Source organism: Carcharodon carcharias, chromosome 21, assembly GCF_017639515.1.
Source record: "Carcharodon carcharias isolate sCarCar2 chromosome 21, sCarCar2.pri, whole genome shotgun sequence".
Taxonomy (NCBI): domain Eukaryota; kingdom Metazoa; phylum Chordata; class Chondrichthyes; order Lamniformes; family Lamnidae; genus Carcharodon; species Carcharodon carcharias.
The window spans coordinates 23,182,594-23,207,459 of NC_054487.1; the positions used below are offsets into that span (position 1 = coordinate 23,182,594).

The following is a 24,866-nucleotide window of genomic DNA, read 5'->3' on the forward strand; positions in this document are numbered from 1 at the left end:
ACACCAATGACATAGGTAGGAAGAGGGATGCTGTCCAGAAAGCAGATTTTAGGGAGTTAAAAAGGAAATTATGAAACATGATCACAAAAGCAGTCATCTCAGGATTGCTCCTAGTGCCACCTGTTAGTAGGAATAAGAGGATTGAGCAATACCAGTGGATGTGGTGTATTTGGATTTTCTGAATGCTTTTGATGAGATCCCACACAGTGGGTTAATAAACAAAACTACAGCGCATGGGATTGAAGGTAATATGCTGGTATGGATTGAGAATTGATTAACAAGACAGTAAACAGAAAGTAAAGTAGGAACAAACGGGTCATTCTCAGGATGGCAGACTGTTACTGTTACAAGGATTAATGCTGGGGTCACAGTTGTTCACAATCTATATAAATGATTTGGATGTGGGGACCAATTGTAATATTTCCTACTTTGCTGCTGACACAAAATTAGGTGGGAATGTGAGTTGTGAGGAGGCTGTAAGGAGGCTTCAAGGGGACTTGGACAGGTTAAGTGAATGGTCAAGAACATGGCAGATGAAATGTAATGTGAATAAATGTGAAGCTACTCACTTTGGTAGGAAAAACAGAAAGGCAGAGTACTTCTTAAATGGTGAGAGGTTGGGAAATGTTGATGTCTAAAGGACCTGGTGTCCTTGTTCATGAGTCACTAAAAGTTAGCATGAAGGTGCAGCAAGCAATTAGGAAGGCAAATGGTATGTTGGCCTTCATTGCAAGAGGATTTGAGCACAGTAGTAAAATATCTTGCTGCAATTGCATAGGGCCTTGGTGACACCTCACCTGGAGTATTGTGTACAATTTTGGTTTCCTTATATAAAAAAGGATATACTTGCCATAGAGGGACTGCAACAGAGATTCACCAGATTAATCCCTGGGATGGCGGGATTGTTTTTTGAGGAGAGATTGAGGAAACTGGGCCTGTATTTCTAGAGTTTCAAAGAATGAGAGGTGATCTCATTGAAACTTACAAAATTCTTACAGGGCGTGACAGGGTAAATGTGGAGAGGATGTTCCCCTGGTTAGGGGTCTAGAACCAGGGGGCACCATCTCAGAATAAGAGGCAGGCTGAGATGAGACAAGGAGGAATTTCTTCACTCAGAGGGTGGTGAATCTTTGGAATTCTCTACTCCAGAGGGCTGTGGAAGCTCAATCATTAAGCATGTTCTGGACAGATATCAATAGATTTCTGGATCCTAATGTCATCAAGGGATATGGGGATATCGGGGAAATGAGGGGTTGAGGTAGATGATCAGCCATGAATCTAGTTGAATGGCAGAACAGGCTCAATGGGCCAAATGGCCTACTCCTATTCACGCATCCTGTTTTCTCAATTCTCTAATGGCCACCATTATGGCCAGAATTTTATGGCCCCGTTGCGGCTGGGACTGGGCTGTAAAATGAGGCGATCCATTCTAAACTCCATTGACTTTGGCGGGAACGTAAAATCCTGCTGCAATAAAATTCCACCTCATAGATCTGAAAGATTACTTCTGTTTCTCTCTCCACTCTCTCCACAGATGCTGTTTGACTATTTCAGAATTTTATGTTTTGTTTTCTGATTTCCAGCATTTGAATATTTTATTTCTGTCATCAGGAGTTGGGTTGGGTGCCATCAGCATAGGCATAGAAGCTGGCCCCTGTGCATGCATAGAAGTCCCATTAAAGCCTTAAAGGTCCTGAACTCCTCCAGTACCTCATCAAACTGCTTCAAGATCTCAGATCCACCTGAGATCTATAAAAGCCATCAGTGCTCTTATCAAAACTCTCTGAGATCTCAGACTCCTGTGAGATTCCATCCAGTTGCTCAAAGTGCTTATCAAATACCTGGGGGTCAGCATCAAATCCCTCCGAGATCTCATTAAGCACCTCAAATCTCAACAGACTCATCCACAATCTCTTCAAACCCCTATGAAGCTCATCAAAATTCTCTGAGATGCCATTAAACACTTGAAAGTTCAGAATACCTCACTGAAATCTCACCAAACCTCTCAAAGATATCATCGGTCCCTCACAATTTCTCTCTGTGACTTCATCAGACACTTCTGAGATTTCAAACTCCTCCATAATCTCATCAAACTGCCCTAATATTCCTTCAAAATTCACTGAGATCCCAACAAACATCTCAAGGGATTTCATCAAATTCCCTCAAAATCTCTACCAACCCATCCAAAATCTCAAAAACACTCCAAGGTTTCAATAACTCTCCTGAGCTCTCCTCCAACTCTTCTGAAGTCTCAAATCCCTCCTTCTCTCTCCCTCCTTGTCTCTTTCTTATGTTCCAGCTTTTTATTTTTGTTATTTCTCACTCTGTCTCTACCTTTCTCCATTACTACGTGTCTTACACTGGTACCTCTCCATTTAGCTCTCTCCCCCTTTCCCATTTACTGAGTGATCTGTCTATCTGTTTTAACTTGCCTCACTGACCTGAGTTTCCAGCATTTGCAGTTTTTCCTTTTTATTTCTCTCCCTTTCTAATTTTTCTCCCTGGCCTCTCCATTCAAATCTTTCTTTCACCGTCTCTTTCTTTATCGTTCACTATCTATCTCAGTATCTTTCTTCCTTTGTTTCTTCTGTCCCCTTTCACTTCCTGTCGACCTGCCTCTCATTCCTGTTCTCTGTCCCCTCTCCCTATCTCTATTTCTCTTTTCTTCTACATTCGTGACTCTCTCGCAGTGCATCTTGAATGGGAGCTACTGCCGCCCACCCTCTGACTGCCAAGATTACCAGACAGGTCGCACAAATAACTTAGTGCATGAGGGAGAAGAAGAGGATATAAGCATTGATGTACAGTTGCAGTGTTATTCTAAGTTGATATCTATCTGATTATTTAGGTGAACCCAAACGACACCAAGTACACTCAGGAAGCAATGTGGATCCCCAACCCACTTCTGACAGCACCAGGAGTCCGCCAGAGGTATTATTAACAGATCAAACGTCACCCTCACCTTTCACACTGGACATTGGCTGGCCTGACTGCTCTGAGACTTTAGATAATTTTCCTCCACAGCTTTGGAACAACCTCTTTCTCCCCAAGTTAACAATAGATGTGAATCTACACTTTCATAACTCGGCATCAATTGGGCCATCAGACGCTTCCTGGTGGTGCAGGCTCTCTGTTCAAACCTCGGAGTGTTTGATGGGGACAGTGTAGAGGGAGCTTTACTCTGTATCTAACCCTACGCTGTACTTGTCCTGGGAATATTTGATGGGGAAAGTGTGGAGGGAGCTTTACTCTGTATTTAACTCCATGCTGTACCTGTCCTGGGAGTGTTCGATGGGGACAGTGTAGAGGGAGCTTTACTCTGTATCTAACCCCGTGCTGTACCTGTCCTGGGTGTGTTCGATAGGGACAGTGTAGAGGGTGCTTTACTCTGTATCTAACCCCGTGCTGTACCTGTCCTGGGTGTGTTCGATAGGGACAGTGTAGAGGGTGCTTTACTCTGTTTCTAACCCCGTGCTGTACCTGGGAGTGTTTGATGGGGACAGTTTAGAGGGAGATCTACTCCATATCATGTGCCCCTGCCTGTGTATTCTGATATGTCTTTGTTTTCATAGTTGCTCTGCTCTCTGTTTCTGATTAAATTGTTTGTTTTCTTTATCCCTTCAGCAAGAGGATGAACTCCTTTTTCCTGGGGTTCCCTTTGTGAAGCCAATCGACTCTGAAAAGGGAACTGTACCATCACATGAAGCAACCAGCCTCCTCCCTGACCACTCTCCTGTGCGATCACAGCCTCTGTCCTTCCCAGAAACTCCATCACCCTGTTCAGCAGTCCAATCCCAGCCTGTTGTCACCCCTCTGGCCCAGAGTCCCAGCATTGCCCCACCAGCTATCTGCTGCCAACCACTCACCTGCCCAGGAGCAGCTAGCCCCATCACAGCTCAGTCCCCAGTGAAATGCCAGCCTGTCTCCTCCATCCTGACATCCACTCCAATCATCACGCACAGCGAGGAGCAGCAAGAACACACAGCAACAGGAATGGGAGCAGAAAAGCCCACCCGAAAGGATCCAGCTGACGACTTTTGGCTGAGAAGCATGGAGCTCCGCAAAAGTCTTGGGGTCAGTCCTGTGGACCGAACCAGTGGGTCTGAAACCAGCTTCACATTGTCCACCACAGGCTCAGCATCTCCTCAATCCTTCACACCAGAGGAGATGTTTGAGGAACAGAGAAGCCACACAGAAAGCCCCCAGCCACCCTCCAGACCCCCCAGTCTACCTGGAGTTGAGGAGCTGGTATTGCCAGCTCTAACCTCAAGCCAATCCATCGGGCTGGATGCCAAGAGTTCAGATGGTGGTCACAAGGATTTGACCAGCACCTCTGGGCTTGGCCTGAATGGAAGCTTGAGTAACACCAGGACTGCTGCCAGTGTGAGCCTGAATAACTCTGACAGCATGTTAACACCACCCTCCAGCCCTCCTCCACCACCCCCTGCTGGTGAGGAACCTGCAACTCTCCGGCGGAGGAAGCATCAAGACAGGGGGAAGAGTGTTGTGGACAGGAGCCCCACACTGCCCAGCAATAAGCAGCCTGTGTCAGCTCAGCAGACAGTAGCCAGCCAGCCAGACAATGTAAGGAAATCACTGGCAGAGAGCATTGACGAGATTCCGTTTGCAGACGATGTGGAGGATACATATGATGACCGAACACCTGACACTAGTGTCCAGGAAAGATTTTACACACCCCCAAGCAGCAAGCCCAAACAGGAGAAGCCCTGCCTGTTAAAATTAGCCCAGAGCCCAAAGACTGCAGAGTCAAAACAGCGGCTACTGATCTCACCAGAGGCTAAAGAAATAGCCGAGGAAAGAATGAGGGCTCGGGAAAAGTCAGTCAAGAGCCAGGTTCTCAGAGATGCTATGGAAAAACAGTTGAGGAAAATGAAAGAAATGGAAATGAGTGAAGTGTCTGCTGGCCAGTCCAGGAGTGTCCTGAGACAGCTATCAGCTCAGGAGGATAGCTGGGCTGACACCACGTTACCCTTGGACATTAAGTTAACCAATGGTCACAAGCTGCAGCAGGAGTCGGTGGTGGACAGATATGTGACCCCCACAGCCTTACAGCATCCCGTCTGTGAGGGTTCGGGAGCCTCCTCCGAGGATTCAGCCAGCAAAAACAAGAAGAGAACTTCCTTGTTCTCACCACGGAAGAGCAAGAAGGAGAAGAAATCAAAGAGTGATAGCAGGCAGCCGCACAAAGTGAGCAGTGCAGCTGATGAACTGACCAAACCCAAATCACTTTGGAAATCAGTCTTCTCCAGTTACAGGAAGGACAGAAAGAAGAAGGAGGAGAGAGCGTGTCCCAGTACACCATCAAGCAGCAACACCATCGACTCCAGCACGAGACACACCAGAAACATCCTCCGCACAGCAGTGGGTAAGGATGCACTGACTCCTCCCCCCGGACACACTGACTCCTCCCCCCGGACACACTGACCCCCTGGGACACACCGACACCCCCCCCCACCTGCGCCCCCCCCCCCCCCCAACCCCGGACACACTGGCCATCCCCCGGGACACACCGATCCCCCACGGACACACCGACACCCCCCTGGACACACCGTTCCCCTCCCGCCACTGCCAGCTGGGACACACCAACCCCCCCTGGACACATCGTCCCCCCACTGGACACACCGTCCCCTCCTGGACACACCGACCCTACCCCCCCCCCCCCCCCCCCCCCGGGGCTCACCGACACTCTGGACAGACCAACACTCCAGATCCAGATAGACTGACCCTCCAGATACACCAACCCGTCAGACCTGAACACACTGACCCTCAGACACACTGACCCCTTGGACACACCGAGTCCCCTAACAGACTGACACTCCGGACACATCGACCCCATGGGACACGCTGAACCCACCCCCCGGACACACTGACCCCTCAGTCACACTGACCCTCTGGATCCACTGACCACTGACCCTCGGACCCACTGACCTTCAGACATTGACCCTCACAATGTTGTCCGTTTCTTGTTTAGAGCTCCAGCTTGGTCAGCACCTGAGTTTATCAGAGGATTCCGACTTGTCGAATGATGATGTCTTGGAGAGGAGTTCCCAGCGCTCGAGAAGAGAGGTACCCAGACCCCTGACCCCCTTGTGTGTGTGTGTGGGGGGTGGACTAGGGATTCATGCGGGTAATCCTGATCCCAGACAGGACAGCAGCTGTAGAAAGGGCAGCGTGCTCCCCTGGTCTGTGCTGGACACTGTGTGGGATCAGGTAAGTTGCGGTTTGCGATGGGGAAGATCAGTGGGTCTCTCCTGGATAAATCACTGCCTAGTGAATGTTAATTGAACATTGGAATTAACTTGGCCTCAAGATCAGGACCAGGTTTCAGATTGTGCGCAAGATTGAGCTCGAGATCAATCTGACCTGCGTGCATCAAATTCCCTTTTTACTCAGTAATTTTTGTTCTGGGCGAAGGAAGCTCATTGTAATGGGTTTCATTCATTTAGATTTTTGCAATCAAGTTCACGTGTGGCAGTGGGATCAGTTTAGCAGATCAGTACAGTTGGGTACAAGGGTAATGGGGTGCAGGAGTATTGGGGGGTGCAGGAATACTGGGGGTACATAGATGCTGTGGGCACAGGGGTAATGGAGGTGTACAGAGGATGAGATGCAGCAGTATTGGGGTACAGGAGTATTGGAGGTACTGGGGTATCGGGTATGTGGGTGTTGGAAAGTGGGTATGTGGTATGAGGTATTGTGTGTTGGGGGTATAGGGGTTTGCGGTACAGAGGTGTTTTGTATGGGGGTATGTTGCGTATAGGGGTACTGGGGGTATTGGGGCACAGGGTCATTGTGTACAGGGGTTGTTGAGCATACGGGATTATTGGTGGTACATGAGTTTTGGGGGTTCCAGGGTATTGGGGTACTGGAGTATTCGGACTTCTGGGGGTACCTGGGTGTTGGGGATACCAGAGTATTGGGATACAGTGATATTGGGGTACAGGGGTATTGGTTTTTTAAAATTAATTCACGGGATGCTGCCTTCGCTGGCTGGGCCAGCATTTATTGCCCATCCCTAATTGCCCTTGAGAAGCTGGTGGTGAGCTGCCTTCTTGAACTGCTGCAGTCCATGTGATGTAGGTACACCCACAGTGCTGTTAGGGAGGGAGTTCCAGGATTTTGACCCAGCAACAGTGGAGATATATTTCCAAGTCAGGATGGTGAGTGGCTTGGAGGGGAACTTCCAGGTGGTGGTGTTTCCATGTGCCTGCTGCCCTTGTCCTTCTAGATGGTAGTGGTCGTGGTTATGGAAGGTGCTGTTGAAGGAGCCTTGGTGAATCCCTGCAGTGCATCGTGTAGATGGTACACACTGCTGCTACTGTGCATCGGCAGTGGAGGGAGTGAATTTTGTGGATGGGGAGCCAATCAAGTGGGCGGCTTTGTCCTGGATGGTGTTGAGCTTCTTGCGTGTTGTTACGGAGGGTATTGGCATACCAGGGTATAGGGATACAGCGATATTGGGATACAGGGGTATTGTGTATAGGGTTACAGGGCTATTGGGGTACAGGGGCATTGTGTATAGGGATACACTAGGAGATGGAGTGCCCCGGAGCTGCATTTCTTCCCTGCTGAATCAGAATGGCAGAAGAATATGGATTCTAAATGACAGAGTGAGTTGGTCAGGAATGTCAATGAACTTTGCCTCCCACACACAACTGTACGGCTCCAATACTCACATTTCCTCTAACCTCTGATCATCATCTCTTCTCCCTGTGCTCTTCTTCAGCTGCCTGCGGATGTGTTTGATCGTGTGTCTGAGCTCCATAAAAGGAAAGAGCAGGTATCCAGAGGGCAAACTGTGGGAACAACTGTAGGGACTGGGCACAGTTTCACCAATACTGCTTTTAAATACAGCCAGCCATCCCTGGAGCACCTCCAGATGACGTTTGTGGTAGTCAGCACTTAGGAGTAACATTCTAATTACTATTACTGCCCTTGATCCACACTAGACCTGGCTGAGGGGAATTGCAGCAATAGACTGGCCACTCGACTCTTGAGGGGAATGATATTGAGAACAAGCCCAACAACAAGGAAAGGAGGGACTGGGAATTTTAAGAGGGGCCCTGAGCAGAGTCACGAGGAGAGCCCATGAAACATTTAACGGACTCTGGTTGGAGTGCAACTGATGGAGGATGGTCCCAAGGAGTGGAGCTGGCAATACAAATTGGGACTATCAAATCACAACTGATAATATTACAGGGAATTAAAGATCAAATACTGTGTCCCGTCCCCTCTAATAATAGACCCAATGTAATTAGAGTTGTATGGTTTGTCTATTGAGTGTTGTGGGGTTGCACAATGCAGTAACTTGTGGAGTTACTTAGTTAATGACTGTTGTTTGGTTATTGCAATGACTGCTTTCAGGTTATGGCATGTGGCATGCTTGCCTTCATTGGCAGGGGTATTCAGTATAAAAACTGGGAAGTCATGCTGCAGCTGTGTAGAACCTTGGTTAGGCCACACTTGGAATATTGCATGCAATTCTAGTCGCCACATTACCAGAAGGACATGGAGGCATTGGAGAGGGTGCAGAAGAGGTTTACCAGGATGCTGCCTGGTCTGGAGGTTATTAGCTTTGAGGAGAGGTTGGAGAAACTTGGATTGTTCTCACTAGAGCGACAGAGATTGAGGGGCGACTTGATAGAAGTTTACAAAATTATGAGTGGCGTGGACAGAGTAGATAGTCAGAAGCTTTTTCCCAGGGTGGAAGAGTCAATTACTAGGGGGCATAGATTAAAGGTGAGAGGAGAGAACTATAGAGGAGATGTGCGGGGCAAGATTTTTACGCAGAGGGTAGTGAGTGTCTGGAATTTGCTGCCAGAGGAGGTGGTGGAAGCAGGTACAATAGTGGTGTTTAAGAGGCATCTTGACAAATACATGGATAGGTTGGGAATAGAGGGATATGGACCCCGGAAGTGCAAAATATTTTAGTTGACGGGCAATATGATCGGCGCAGGCTTGGAGGGCCGAAGGGCCTGTTCCTGTGCTGTACTTTTCTTTGTTCTTTCTTTGTTAGTTAGTGTAATGACTTGTGTGGTTACCAAGCGTAGTTGACTGACTGTAGAGCGAGTGAGTGTACTGACTGTTTGGAGGTTAGTTAGTGGAATGATTTATGAGGTTATTTAGTTCAATGGCTAATATTATTAGTTTACTGAGTGAGGTGTAGTTGCTTATTGTGCTGATACAGTGTCTTTGGTTAGTATGCCAGTTTAATGTGCAAATCTTGTGTGGTTATGAAACCAGGTCTATGTAATTTGAATTTTTCCTGTGTTCATTCTTAGCGCACTTTGGCTGTTCATCCAAACTTGAGGCTATCACTTCCATTTCCATTGCTTTCCTTCCTCTTTTTCCTTCTTTTCTCTCTGCCCCTCCTAGACCCTCTCTCCTCTCACTATGTCTCCTTCCACTTCTCCCCTCTTGGATACTCTTCCTTATTTCCAAACTCCTACCTCAATCCTTCATTACTCCCAGACATTTCTACTTTCCTGTTACTGGTCCAGGTTTGACTCCCTCTTCGATAAATCTACAGCTTCTCTCTGTGCCTCTTTGGCAACCTCTAAAAGGCCCATCGAGGGTCTGGTCACTGTCTCCTCATGAGCAGCATCTCCAATCTCACTGACCTTCCAGTCCAGCCCACCAGCTGGGGATTAAATTAAATAGTGGGGCGGAGGCTGCAAGTGAGAAAGATTTATAAAGCTAACAAAAAAAGACAAGGTAACAATGCAGGGTAGTGAGATGGTGAATGATAACCAGATTGTGACAGAAAGGGACAGAGTGTACAAATAGAAGAGACCATTAAGAGTCAGCATAGGGAAAAGTGATAAAATACAGAATTAAAGTCCCTTTATCTGAATGCATGCAGCATTCATAATAACATGGAGGAATTAACAGTAGAAATAGATGAGTATGATAGAATAGCTGATACATATATGTGAAGTGGAATTTAATGTCCTTACAGAGGCAAGTTTGGATGCTGGAAGGGTGTTTAATCAGACAGGGGGGTGCAGCCTGGGGACCCTGCCACCTCAGGCAGCTTTCCTGCCTCCCTCCAATTAAGTCTGGGGCAGGAAAGCTTGAGGACACAGGTACACCGTGTCTGATCGAGAGACCAGTATTGGGAAGGGGGGTTGCTGATAGCTTGCTTCTGAACCCCCTCCACCCCTAGCCAGTGCCCCCTCCGTGCTACCCATTCCACCCACACTTAGCTCTCTCCAGGGAATCAGGGACAATCCCTGGTGAAGACTTCAGTGTAATACCAGCAGTGGCCATCACTCCCAGTAGCGCTGCTGGCACCGGAGAGCTGTTGGCCTCTGATTGACAGGGTTTCTGCCCTACTGGGGTGTTAATTGAGTGGGAGGCTCGTTGCTGTCTAGGTCAGTGCCCAATTGCCCTGAAATATTGTCAGGTCACCCCGAGAGAAGTGATGTGAGGCTTCACTAGTTCTCTAACTGGTGGGCAAGTCCCCCTTGCCCTCATTAAAGTTCACTTATGGTTGCAAAGTGACAAATGCTTGGAACTGAATAATCAAGTGTATTTGACATTTCGGAAGGCTAGAAAGGAAGGAAAAGGAGGTGGGGTAGCTCTGTTAATAAAGGACGAAATCAATACAGAAATGAAAAATGGTCTTGGTTCAGAGGACCAAGATATAGAATCAGTTTAGAAAGAGATAATAAATAGCAAAGGAAAGAAGTCACTGGTGGGAGTAGTTTATAGGCCCCCCTGACAGTAACTACATGTAGGACAGCGTGTACATCAAGAACTAATGGCAGCTTGTAAGAAAGAAACTGCAAACATCATGGATGATTTTAATCTTCATATAGTTTGGACAAATCAAACTGGCAAAGGCAGCCTCGAGGATGAGTTCATAGAGTTTATTCAGGGCAGCTTCTTAGAACAATACCATTCTGGAACCAACCAGAGAGCAGGCTGCTTTAGACCTTGTAATGTGTAAGGAGACAGGCTTAATTAATAACCTCACAGCACTGTTATGGATCCTCTAGACAAGAGTGATCATAACATGATGGAATTTCACATTCAGTTTGAGGGTGAGAAATTTGCTTTGAAACTAGTGTCTTAAACTTAAGTAAAGGCAAATAACGAATACGAAGACAGAGTTGGCTCTAGTGGACACTGAAAATATGTTAAGATGGTTGCGAAGCAGTGACAGACATTTAAGGAGATATTTCACAACTTTCAACTAAGATATATTCCATGAGAGAGGGAGACTCTTCAAGAAGGCTAAACCATGTGTGGGTAACTGGAAATCAAGGATGGTAGCGAATTGAAAGAAAAGTGGTACCGTACTACGAAGATTAGTTGTAGATGATTGTGACTACATTCCTGCACCATCACTAAGACTGCTTATTTCCACCTTCTGTAACATCACCCAACTCCATCCCGACCTCAGATCATCTGCTGCTGAAACCTTCACTCAAGCCTTCATTACCTCAGGACTCGACTATTCCAATATACTCCTTGTTGGTCTCCTGCACCTCTGTATGCTTAAGGAGTATCTTAAACTCTGCTCACTGTGTCTCAACTTGCAGGAAGTCCTGTTCCCCTGTCATCCCTGTGCTCACTGACCTACACTGGCTCCTGGTCAAACAACATCCCGATTTTAAAATTCTCATCCTTGCTTTCAAATCCTTCCATGGCCTCGCCCCTCCCTATCCTTGTAATCTTCTCCAACCCCATTAACCTCTGAGATATCAGTGCTTCTCTAAATCTGGTCCCGTGAGCATCCTGATTTTAATCACCCCACCGTTGCTGCCCTTGCCTTGAGCTGCCAGGACCCAAAGCTGTGGAATTCCCTCCCTAAACCTCTCCTCTCTTCCCCTCTCCACCTTTCTCTACTTGAAGATGTGCTTTAATTGAGCTTTTGATTATCTGCCCTAATATCTCCTATTGTGGCTCAGTGTCACACTTTGTTTTACAATGATCCTGTGAAGTTCCTTAGGACAATTTATTACATTAAAACCACTGTATAAATACAAGGTATTGTTATTGACTGGTTACTGTACCAATACAGTGTCATTAGGTTGTGTACTGAGTGTTCTTTCAAAATATTCTTTCACGGGATGTAGGCTTTGCTGGCTAGGCCAGCATTTATTGCCCATCCCTAATTGCCCTTGAGAAGGTGGTGGTGAGCTGCCTTCATGAACTGCTACAGTCCATGTGGTGTAGGTGCATCCACAGTGCAGTTAGGGAGGGAGTTCCAGGATTTTGATCCAGTGACAGTGAAGGAACGGACATATATTTCCAAGTCAGGATGGTGAGTGACTTGGAGGTGATCTTCCAGGTGGTGGTGTTCCCATTTATCTGCTACCCTTGTTTTTCTAGATGGTAGTGGTATTGTGTTTGGAAGGTGCTGTCTAAGGAGCCTTGGTGAATTCCTGCAGTGCATCTTATAGATGGTTTGCAATGTCGCTGCTGTGCATCGGAGGTGGAAGGAGTGAATGTGTAAGGTGGTGGGTGGGGTGCCAATCAATCAGGCTGCTTTGGCCTGGATAGTGTCAAGCTTTGTGAGTGTTGCTGGAGCTGCACTCACCCAGGCAAATGGGTTGGTGCAGTGTGGTTAATTATCAAGCCTATATAGTGATATCAGTGCATTATTAAAGTGTGATTAGCTTGTTTACTGGGTATGGTGTAGTTGGTTATTATGTCTCTATAGTGTAGTGGACAAGTTGCAATATAGTGTGGTTGCTTAGTGCGTCACATAGAGTAGTTGGTTAATGTGTGATAGAGTGTAGTTAATTAGTGTGCAATATAGTATGTTAGGTTAATGTCATAGTGTTTAGTTTGCGCCAATAGGGTTTTGTTTGTGTGCGATGTAGTGTGGTTGGTTAGTTTGCGATTTAGTCTGGTTGGTTAGTATGTGTTGTAATCCGGTTGGTTAGTGTACGATGTAGTGTGGTTGGTTAGTGTGCTATGTAGTGTGGTTAGTTAGTTTGCGATTTAGTCTGGTTGGTTAGTATGTGTTGTAATCTGGTTGGTTAGTGTGCAATGTAGTGTGGTTGGTTAGTGTGTGAGGTAATCTAGTTGGTTAGTGTGTGTTGTAATCCGGTTCGTTAGTGTGCTATGTAGTGTGGTTGTGTGCTATGTAGTGTGGTTGGTTAGTGCGCGGTGTTAATCGGTTGGTTAGTGTGCGATGTAGTGTGGTTGGTTAATGTGCGATTTAGTCTGGTTGGTTAGTGTGCGATGTAGTCTGGTTGGTTAGTGTGCTTGGTATTCCGGTTGGTTAGTGTGCGTGATAGTCTGGTTGGTTAGCATGCAATGGAGTCTGGTTGGTTAATGTGTGATGCAGTCCAGTTGGTTAGTTTGCAATGTGGTCTGGTTGGTTAGTGTGCAATGTGGTCCGGTTGGTTAGTGTGCGATGTAGTCCGGTTGATTAGTGTGCAATGTAGTCTCATTAATTGGTGTGCGATATAGTCTCATTGATTGGTGTGCGATGTAGTCCAGTTGGTTAGTGTGAGATGTAGTGTGGTTGGTTACTGTGCGATGTAGTGTGGTTAGTTAGTGTGCGATTAAGTGTGGTTAGTTAGTGTGCGATGTAGTCTGGTTGGATAGTGTGCGATGTAGTCTGGTTGGATAGTGTGCGATGTAGTGTGGTTAGTTAGTGTGCAATGTAGTGTGGTTGGATAGTGTGCGATGTAGTGTGGTTGGATAGTGTGCGATGTAGTGTGGTTGGATAGTGTGCGATGTAGTCTGGTTGGATAGTGTGCGATGTAGTGTGGTTGGATAGTGTGCGATGTAGTGTGGTTGGATAGTGTGCGATGTAGTCTGGTTGGATTGTGTGCGATGTAGTCTGGTTGGATAGTGTGCGATGTAGTCTGGTTGGATAGTGTGCGATGTAGTCTGGTTGGATAGTGTGCGATGTAGTCTGGTTGGTTAGTGTGCGATGTAGTCTGGTTGGATAGTGTGCGATGTAGTCTGGTTGGATAGTGTGCGATGTAGTCTGGTTGGATAGTGTGCGATGTAGTCTGGTTGGATAGTGTGCGATGTAGTCTGGTTAGTTAGTGTGTGATGTAGTTTTGTTACTTAGTGTGCAATGTATTCTGGTTAGTTAATGGATGATGGAGCTTGGTTGGTTAGTGTTCGATGTAGGTTGGTTGGTTATTGTGCATTGTAGTTTGGTTGGTAGTGTGCTATGTAGTCCGACTGGTTAATGAGTAATATAGTGTGGTTGGTTAGTTAGTGTGCAACATAGTCCGGTTGGTTAGTGTGCGATGTAGTCTGGTTGGTTACTGTGCGACGTAGTCTGGTTGGTTAGTGTGTGAGGTAGTGTGGCTGGCTAGTGTGTGAGGTAGTGTGGCTGGCTAGTGTGTGAGGTAGTGTGGCTGGCTAGTGTGTGAGGTAGTGTGGCTGGCTAGTGTGTGAGGTAGTCTGGTTCATTATTGTGCGATGTAGTCTTATTGGTTAGTGTACGACGTGGTCTGGTTGATTAGTTTGTGATGTAGTGTGGTTGACTAGTTTGCGATGTAGTGTGGTTGGTTAACGTATGATGTAGTGAGGTTTTGAGTGTGGCTGTGTTCTGATTCTGTTCATTATTGAGCTGTTTTAAGTTGCTATTTTTTTTTCCTCCTTAAGTCTGTCTATGTTCCTCACGCTCTGGCATTCAGGAGATCATATACATACAAGGTAGAGTATGTGTAGAATATGTCTGTAAGCCGCCTTCACTTAGCAGATAGCAGTGAGTGGGACGTGGCACACCAATGTGATAGACATGACCAATCCTAATGGTCACAGACTGAGCTGGGGATCATTGCACAGATTTTATTTTCCTCATAGAGTGCCCTTTATGTTGCCTGTGGCTCAGCTGGTAGCATTCCCGCCTCTAAGCAGAAGGTTGTGGGTTCATTGTACCACACAAAAATCACAGTTCACACTGCAGCGCAGAGTGAGTGCTGTGCTGTCCTAGGTGTCGTCCTTTGGAAGAGATGTTAAACAGCAGCCCTGTCAGTCCTCTCAGGTGGATGTATAAGATCCCATGCAACTCCTGGCCAATATTCATCACTCCATCATGGTTAGTGGATAATTTGGTTATTATCACATTTCTTGTGTGCAAATTGGCTCATGTATTTCCTACTCCAAAAACGGCGGCACTTCAAAGGTATTTAATTGGCTGTAAAGCACTGGTCCTGTGGTGCATTTCTCCATTATTACCACACGGTTTAAATCTGGGCCTCCAGTGAGATCATAGTCATCTGATTATTCCTGAGTTTCAAGTATGCCTACTGCTGAGATTGTCTGTCTGCCCAGCTGTGACTGCCTTTCTTAAAATACATTCCTCGTGAGCCTCACTGGTTAGGCCAGTGCCTTCTTGTGCCTTGTAGATGGTGGACAGGATTTGGGGAGTCAGGAGGTGAGTTACTCACTGCAGGATTCCTAGCTTCTGACCTGCTCTTGAAGCCACAGTATTTATATGTCTGGTCCAGTTCAGTTTCTGGTCAATGGTAACCCCCAGGATGTTGATAGTGGGGGATTCAGTGATGGTAATGCTGTTGAACATCAAGGGGCAATGTTTAGATTCCCTCTTGTTGGAGATGGTCATTGCCTGACATTTGTGTGGTGCGGATGTTACTTGCCACTTGTCAGCCCAAGCCTGGACATTGCCCAGGTCTTGCTGCATTTGGACAAGGGCTGATACTGAATCTGAGGAGTCGCAAACGGTGCTGAACATTTTGCAATCATCAACGAACATCCCCACCTCTGACCTTATGATGCCTATACCAGTAAGCATGGTTAAAAGGACCTATGTTTCCCTGTCACTATTCAGTACTGCAGTCAGCATTCTGAAAACGTTTGTTTAGATCTCACTGTTTCACGACTCTAATTAATCTCCGAAATGTGTTGTCTATATCCTCCATTACATGACTTATTGCAGTAAACCAGAGGTTGCAAAGTTAATGTTTTTAAGCAAACTAAGTGAAACCAACCCCTGCTTAACACTATTATGTGATTCTGCAATTAAACAGCACTCACTAAACAATCCTGATTGTGCTAAGAATCAGGCTCATAGTGTGGCTCACTTTTGTGTGCTAGAAGCTGCATATTTTCACACACAGGGTCCTGTTCTTTGCAGACAGAAGGAGCATGTCCACACAATTGTGCCTTTTTCAACTAAATCAACACTTGAGGGATAGCTTCCCTGGTTCATTCCCCGCGGCAATGACTTGACCAATCAGAGTTGACCTGCCTGGTTTGAATTTAAACAAAAGCTTGGGAGTGATATATTCCCTGGTGCATTCTCCATAGCAATGCCACTACCAATCAGAGTCCATTTGCCAACCAATCAGCACTCTCTTCTCATGCAGTATAAATTGTTTTTCTCTTTATAATTGGCATTCTTGCGAGATGTCCTGATAAGTACAAGACGAAAAGCGACAACAACATGTCTCTTTTTTTCAGCAATAGTTAAATGAAACTAGTTTGAGTCACGTTGAGGATAGCGTGTAGGAACAGTTTAAGATCAGCCCTCTCCCAGTTCCCTCAGATCAGAGGGTTAGATATTCTATACTTGATCTTTCACTGCTGGAGTTCACAACTCCCTTATCACCCATCTCACTAGATCTGATATTGCATGGGATTTACATCACAGAAACAGCCATTCAGCCCAACTAATCGATCCCTGAGTTTATGTTCATACGCACCTCTTTATTCTTTTGACTATCAGTAAATAATATTGAAATGCTGCTCCCTTCCCCCTCATTTATTTATCCAGCTTCCCCTTAACTGCATCTGTGTTATTCACCTCAACCACTCCCTATGGGAATGAGTGCCACATTCTCATTGTGTTCTGTATAAAGCAGTTAAGCAGTTTCAGCTGAGTTAATGGAATCTTAACAGAAACTTAAAGCACAGAGGCAGGCTGTTTGGCCCATCATGCTGGCCCTTTGAATGAGCAGTCTCACGGGCAATTAGGAATGGGCAATAAGTCACCGATTGCCTTGCCAACGATGCTTACATCCCAAGAATGAATAAAAAGGAATCATGCTTCCTCCCACATCCCTCTTTCTGTTTGTATCCCTATAAGTTCCTCATCCTCATTTACCTGCCCAGCTCTGTTAAAATTATTTATGGACCAACTTCCAGCACCATTCAGGTAGAATGTTCCCCATCCCAAAAGCATCCTGAGTGGAAATAAAATTTCCTTATCTCCCCCCGGATCTCTTGCCAATAATTTGAAGTTTATGACCCCTGGTTCACCAGACACAACAGTGTTTCCTAATACAATCTTTCAGGACCTCTTATCATCGTGAAAATCTCAGTTAGATCATCTCTGAAACCTTCCCTGTGCAGAGGAGAATCCTAACTTTTTCAGAATGGGATATTTGTGTGGAGATTCATTCCAGCTTCCTGTCCAGTCTGTGTAGACAGCTTCTACAGCCTCTGCAACCTCCTGCTACTCCTCCTCATTGGCTCTTAATGAACAATAGTATCTTCACCCTAGCTCTCTGTGATAGCACCACTTTGTGGGGGAAAACCAGCTCTGAATGTGGCTGACATCTTTGTAAACCAGGCCAACTAGGAATAGTTGGCGTGAAGCCCTCATCTAACTGGTCACCTCGATCTGTGGTTCAACACTTGAGTCAGTGATGATTACTCAGCTATGATGAGTTGCTGGTATTTATCTGTGCTCAGGATACCATTGAGACTCCATCAGCTTCATGGGGAGGTTTTGATTGGTCACAGGTCACTGAAAACAATTCACTTGCTTTAAAATGAAAGCATTGTGGCAGCAGCCTTGGAAATGAGCTTGGATTTGCATAATGGGGAATAAATGAACCATCCAGTAATCCCATTGTGAATGGGAAATTGTTGGATGATATGAGGGTAATCCAGACAGCCCATGCTGGATTTTAGCAATTTTCACAGTTCTCAGCTGCTGCTGGTGATTGTCCCTGGCTTGGAGATTAAATTGCTTTTGGAAGCAAACAGAATAGTTTGCTTTGTACAGTATAGACAGCTGATTTGAGTTGGTTCAAGTCGAGTGGAATGCCTGAGGTGGCGGCTACAGTGAAGGGCGGTGAGTCCCGCAAGGAGACAAAACAGTCGCTGACTAAAGTTACCAAGAAGCCGCCCGAGAAGCAGAGGAAATCTTGCAAGCGGAGCTATTCCACTTACATGTACAGGGGGCTGACCCAGGCCCACCCTTCCACCAGGATCTTGCCCAAGGCCATGTGTGTTTTATGAATTCCTTCGTTGTCGATATTTTCAAGCGCATCGCCTCCAAGGCTTCGTACCTCATTCACTTCAACAAGCGCCGCATCATCTTGGCCAGAGAGATCCAGAGCACCAGCCGACTCATGCTGCCAGGTGAACTGGCCAAACACGACGTCTCCCAAGCCACAAAAGCAGTCACCAAATACACCAACTCCATTTAGGTCGACCATTCTAAAGATTTTAGACACTGATTGACTTAGAGTTGCCTACTACTCTAGAGGTGAAGGCTGATCCAATTGAGGTGTTGAAGATGATTAAAGGATTAATGTAGTGGATAGAGAGATACCATTTCTTCCAGTGCAGGGAATCATAGAGCCATTATGGCACAGAAAGAGGCCATTCGGCCCATCAAGTCCATGCTGACTCTCTGTACAGTAATCCAGTCAGTCCCATTCCCTGCTCTATCCCTGTAGCCCTGCAGGTTTAATTCCCTCAAGTGCCCATCCAATTTCCTTTTGAAATTATTAATCATCTCAGCTTTCACCACCTTCGTAGGCAACATCCTGGGGATTTCCATTGACCAGAAACTGAACTGGACTAGCCATATAAATAATGTGGTTACAAGAGCAGGTGAGAGGCTAGGGGGTCGTGCGACGAGTAACTCACCTCCTGACTCCTCAAAGCCTTTCCACCATCTGCAAGGCATAAGTCAGGAGTGTGATGGAATACACCCCACTTGCCTGGATGAGTGCAGCTCCCACAACACTCAAGAAGCTTGACACCATCCAGCACAAAGCAGCCCCGCTTGATTGGCACCCCATCCACAAACATTCACTCCCTCCATCACTGATGCACAGTAGCAGCAGCGTGTACCATCTACTGCACTGCAGGAACTCACCAAGGCTCCTTCGACAGTGCCTTCCAAACCCATGGCCACTACCATCTAAAAGGAAAAGGGCAGCATGTACATGGGAACACCACCAGCTGGAAGTTCCCCTTTAAGCTGCACATCACCCTGACTGGGAAATATATCGCTGTTCCTTCACTGTCGCTGGGTCAAAATCCTGGGACTCCATCCCGAACAGCTGTGGGTGTACCTACACCACATGGACTGCAGTGGTTCAAGGAGGCAGCTCACCACCAACTTCTCAGGGGCAATAAAAAAATTGAATAAAAAAATTTCCCTGCAGATTTGTTCCTCTATCTGTCTCTCACTGTGTCTATGTCACTGGAGCCAGTGAGGTGATAAACCTGTGTGTTCCTTGTCACTGGATCCAGTGATGTGATATACCTGTGTGTTCCTTGTCACTGGATCCAGTGATGTGATATACCTGTGTGTTCCTTGTCACTGGATCCAGTGGTTTATTTTGTCAGTGTACTCCTCACTTGGTAGAATATACAGATGGTATTTGTATCTTGTTCAGCTGTTGAGCAGAGGTGAAGATTTGGCTCTCTCATTTCAGAAACCCTACACTGAAGAGGAGCTCAATTCCAAGCTGACTCGGAGAGTGCAGAAAGCAGCTCGACGACAGGCCAAGCAAGAGGAGCTGAAGAGGCTGCACAGGGCACAGGTTAGTAACCAGTGGACTAGGACTTCCCCTGCTGGGACTAAGGTGGATGAAGGTTTCTGTGCAGTGAGGATTGCCAGTGTGCCTAATACCCTATGTGAAGGGGAAGACTCCATTACCTGTCGAACTCCTGCTCCAATCACTCACAGATTTGTTAACAAAAATCAAAATGCTGCAAGTGAGAAATTTCAGGCATGATAAAAGTTGGGTGGATCATGTTTGGGAGGAACAGGAGGTTTTTGTGTGACCTTTAATTCCCAAAGTTCTCCATCACTGGCCTTTCCCTCTTCTCGTGTCTGACTCAGTAGAGATTGATTGCCATGAGAAGTCACCAGTAGCATTGTCAGTGTATAATCTGCTCGAAACACTCAGCAGATCAGGCAGCATCTGTATTATGGCAGGTATTGACCCATATGAATAGATTCCATATCAGACAAGCCCATCCCTCCCTGTACGTCTCTCCCTCTGTCTCTGGGAACAGGTTGTCCACTGGTATCTGTTTCAACTCTCAACCTCCTTCCCATCTCACTTCCTACCAGGAGTCCATTAGTCCCTCCCATTTTCTTCAATCAGAGAGTAACAGCTTCTTGTATCCTGCCCTGAGGGGGTAAACAGGTTCGGGGTACACTGCCCTGGTACACCATGTTACGCTTTCTATCAGTGCCCTCACACAAAGCTGATTTAACTCCTTTGCTCCAACAGATCATTCAGCGGCAGCTCGAACAGGTGGAGGAGAAACAGCGCCAGCTGGAGGAGCGAGGTGTGGCTGTAGAGAAAGCTCTCCGTGGGGAAGCAGGTACCTGCACTATCCATATCATCACAGGAATCCTTGCCAGGCTCATGGGTATACTGCGAGAGGGCATAACCATGACAACGGCAGTCCCTTAAGAAGCCACATTAATCCTGTGCAGGTTAAAGGTACACTGAGGTGTGGTACTGTTCCTCCCAACTGAGGGGCAGGTTGCCAAAAATATGTTGTCCATTTTCCAGATGTGTGCCATTGAATTGACCTGGTCACTCCATCCAGGGGTCAATCCCTGACCTGCCCAGGGTCACACTCCACCCAAGGGTCAATCCCTGACCTGCCCAGGGTCACACTCCACCCAGGGGTCAATCCCTGACCTGCCCAGGGTCACACTCCATCCAGGGGTCAATCCCTGGCCTGCCCAGGGTCACACTCACCCAGGGGTCAATCCCTGACCTGCTCAAAGTCACACTGCAGCCAGGGGTCAATGGCTGACCTGCCCAGGGGTCTAGTTTCAGTGTGGTTTAGTTTGAAACAGCTAAGTGTTTTATTGTGTGGGTAGGGAACTGTGGTGTTTTCTTCTCACCCCTCTGTTATTCAAATTCTGCCACCAAGCTCGATGTGAAGCTGAGTTCTGAGCTGGAATATTCTGGAATATTGGTTACTGTGACGTTAGCTTTAACTGCAGCACCAGCAACAATCTGAGTAAAGGAACTTCTTTCAGCTCCTGTTATTTTTATTCTGACAGGACAATTTCTCACCTCTCACCACCTAGGGGCTGGCATTCACTTGAATCTCAGCAGTGTCGATGGGCTGTTCCACCACAAAGGGCATCACTCTGGAGTCCTCACCCAATCTGCACTCCAGACAATGGACGGTGATGCCACAACAGAATCCCAGCAGGATCGAGTTCTTGCCCAGCTGGTGTTGTTCAGTACTGCTGCTAAGCACATTGGCAGGCCACTGGGCACTCATTTATAGCCAAGTGTTCCAGCATTGAGCTCCAGGCCCCACTAGTAAACTGGTATCGAGGGATGATCCACGTGCTGTGTCCTATTGCTCCAGTGCTGAATTCAGTGACACTCAATGCTGGGCTGGTCCTTTTAGTTACCTGTGAATTGTTGAACTTCTGGTCAGGATTAGAGTTGATGAAATGTTGAAGAGTAACCTGAGAACTTAGACACATCCTATCACTGGTTAACACAGAAAACCTGCTTATCATGGCCACATGTCTCTGCTGTTACATCAACACTCTCTGGCCTCCAAACTTTGGGTTTCTGTGTGACCAGTTTTCTTTGTCACGTTGTCTGTCACTGTTTCTGCTGTGCATGTTTTCCTGTCCGGTGGAGCAGTTCAGGTGGTTCAGCAATTCTCAAACAAAGGCCAGCATGAGAATAAGCAAAAACTGAGTAAGTGATATCGAAGTCAATCACTTGGCAAGATGATCCCACAAAACACATCCTCAATGTGAACACACAGTCAATACAATGTTACAGGAGAGTAACACATTGTCACCAGAACAACACACTGTCATTCAAGCATACGAACATGCAAAATAGGAGCAGGAGTAGGCCATTCAGCCTCTTGAGCCTTCAATAAGATTATGGCTGATCTATTTGTGTTTTGAATTCCACACTCCTACCTACCTCGGATAATCTTTGATTCCCTTGCCACAAAAGAGTAACCCACTGCCCAGGAGAGTAACCCACTGTCACAGGAGAGTAACCCACTGTCACAGGAGAGTAACCCACTGTCACAGGAGAGTAACCCACTGTCACAGGAGAGTAGCACACTGGCAACGGAGAGTAGCACACTGTCAACGGAGAGTAGCACACTGTCACAGGAGAGTAGCACACTGTCACAGGAGAGTAACCCACTGTCACAGGAGAGTAACCCACTGTCACAGGAGAGTAACCCACTGCCCAGGAGAGTAGCACACTGTCAACGGAGAGTAGCACACTGTCACAGGAGAGTAACAGTTGTCACAAGAGAGTTACACACTGTCATGGGAGAGTAACACACTGTCACGAGAGAGTAATAGGTTTTCTCAGGCATAACACACTGCATAGGAGAGTGACACACTGTCACAGGAGAGTGACACACTGTCACAGGAGAGTGACACACTGTCACAGGAGAGTGACACACTGTCACAGGAGAGTAACACACTGTCACAGAAAAGTAACACAATGTCACAGGGGAGTAACATACTGTCAGCAGAGAGTAGCGGGTTGTCACAGGAGAATAACCCACTGTCACTGGAGAATAACCCACTGTCACTGGAGAATAACCCACTGTCACTGGAGAATAATGCACTGTCACTGGAGAGTAACACACTGCCACAAGAATGTAACTAAGGCTGTCACAGGAGAGTAACACGTGGCACCAGATTTGGTGAAGAGAGGTGTTGCTTGCTGCCAGTTTGGATTTCTGACCTGCCTCTTCAGTCGCCTGTGTGTTGTATGTGTGTGTGCATGTCCTTTATTGCCTGTTGCCTGGCACTGTACATTAACTCTTTCTAATCTTATTATAGACTATTGGGGAGAGTCTAGTTACAGTGAAATCCTCGACTTGCATCTGGGTGGTACGTATGGCTGTCCTACTGCATCCCCACTCCTGCTGCCCTTCACCTTTCTTTCTAATCCTTTTCTCTTCACTTCCATTCCTGGCTACAACCCCTTCACTGTAGTTTCACCAGGTTAAACCGCCTGCATTCTCACCCCCAGCTGGTCCAGTGTCTGATCTTATTAAGTGGGATATTCCTCACTAGGAGCAGGATGAGAGATAATTGAAATCATTCTCTGATTAAAATGCTTGGACGTGTGCTCTGTCGGCTGATCTCCGGAATGGTCATCGGTCAGTTCCTGGATCGGCTGTGGAAGCTGATCTCAGTTACTCATCTTGTCAGCCTTAGTGACCCCTGACTAGGATGATGAATTGGAAGCTGTGTGTGTGGGGTAAGGGGAAATGGAAGGTAATGCAGAGAGAGAGATTGTAATTGGGTGAAGAATGGAGAGGGATGGAAAGTAATAGAGACACCGATTGCAATGGGGACAGATGGACAGTAATTGAGAAATGGTTTATAAAGGGGAGTGATGGATTTTTAAAATTCTTTCTTGGAATGTGGGCATCGTTGGCTGGGCCAGCATTTTTATTGCCCATCCATAATTGTCCTTGAGAGGTGGTGGTGAGCCACCTTCCTGAACCGTTGCAGTCCTTGAGGTGTAGGTACACTCACAGTGCAGCTAGAGAGATGCAGGGCGCTGGGGACAGGTGATAAGAGACAGATGGGTGGTAGTGGAGAGGCATGGATGGCAAATTTTTTTATTCATTCATGGGATGTGAGCATTGCTAGCAAGACCAGCATTTATTGACCATCCCTAATTACCCTGGAGAAGGTGCTGGTGAACTGCCTCCTTGAACTGCTGCATGGTAATACCAAAGAGATGACGGAAATGGGGAAATAGACAGTGATGGAGAGATGGACTGAAATGGAGAGATAGACTGTAGTGGAGAAAGGATGTTGTAAATCAAGAAATGGATGGTAATGGAGGGATGGGTGGTACTGAATGGATTGATGATAACGGAGAAGCAGATTGTAATGAAGGGATGGATGGTATTGGAGAAGTGGATTGTAATGGAGGGATGGATGATATTGGAGAGATGGATGGTAATGGAGGGATGGATGGTAATGGAGAAGGGGTTTGTATGGAGAGATGGATGGTAATGCAGAAGCAGATTATAATGGAGAGATGGATGATAATGGAGAGATGGACAGTAATGGAGAAGTGAATTGTAATGGAGGGATGGATGATAATGGAGAAACATTTTGTAATAGATGGATGGATGGTGATAGAGAAGCAGATTGTAATGGTGGGATGAACGGTATTGGAGACATGGATGGTGATATAATGATAGGGTCTCTGGCCATCTGTTTTATCTGATCTTTCAGTTCCTGCATAGAGCCCTGAATATTTTGACATTGGACCAGTATCATCAACATCAGTGAGTGGTCTACAGATTTCATTCCTCAGTGTGTTTGTTAGTTAGCACTGCACACATGCTCCTTTCATGAATTTAATATTCTATTGCCTGATAGTACAGAACTTGAATATTACTAAAAAGAGAGACTTGTTGCTGAAGTTTTTCATCTTGTACTTATCAGGACAAACACAAGAATACAAAATTTCAAACAATTTATACTACAGGAGAAAGGGGTGCTGATTGGTTGATAAGTTTTTGAGATACTTTAAACAGGCTAAGAAAGCCATTTCATGCTGCTACTATGCAGTGGCTAAGCGAGTGGTATTTTCCACTAATAGGATGCTGCCATCAGTCCAAAAAGATGTTCCACTTACCACACAATTGAGCAA

At 46.4% G+C, this 24,866-nt stretch overlaps 1 protein-coding gene across 4 annotated transcripts in view; it reads left to right on the forward strand.

Annotated features, from left to right (window-relative positions):
- The window catches only part of LOC121293109 (F-actin-monooxygenase MICAL2-like), a 590,417-nt gene that overhangs the window by 542,350 nt on the left and 23,201 nt on the right, over positions 1–24,866 (forward strand). For 3 of the 4 annotated variants that reach the window (XM_041215769.1, XM_041215772.1, XM_041215770.1), the window contains 6 exons: positions 2,849–2,931; positions 3,625–5,386; positions 5,993–6,087; positions 19,647–19,754; positions 20,454–20,547; positions 23,027–23,077. In XM_041215769.1, coding sequence (XP_041071703.1) covers positions 2,849–2,931; positions 3,625–5,386; positions 5,993–6,087; positions 19,647–19,754; positions 20,454–20,547; positions 23,027–23,077 — 2,193 coding nt within the window. The remainder of the gene's footprint in view (positions 1–2,848; positions 2,932–3,624; positions 5,387–5,992; positions 6,088–19,646; positions 19,755–20,453; positions 20,548–23,026; positions 23,078–24,866) is intronic. The other variant, XM_041215771.1, reaches the window with a different exon arrangement.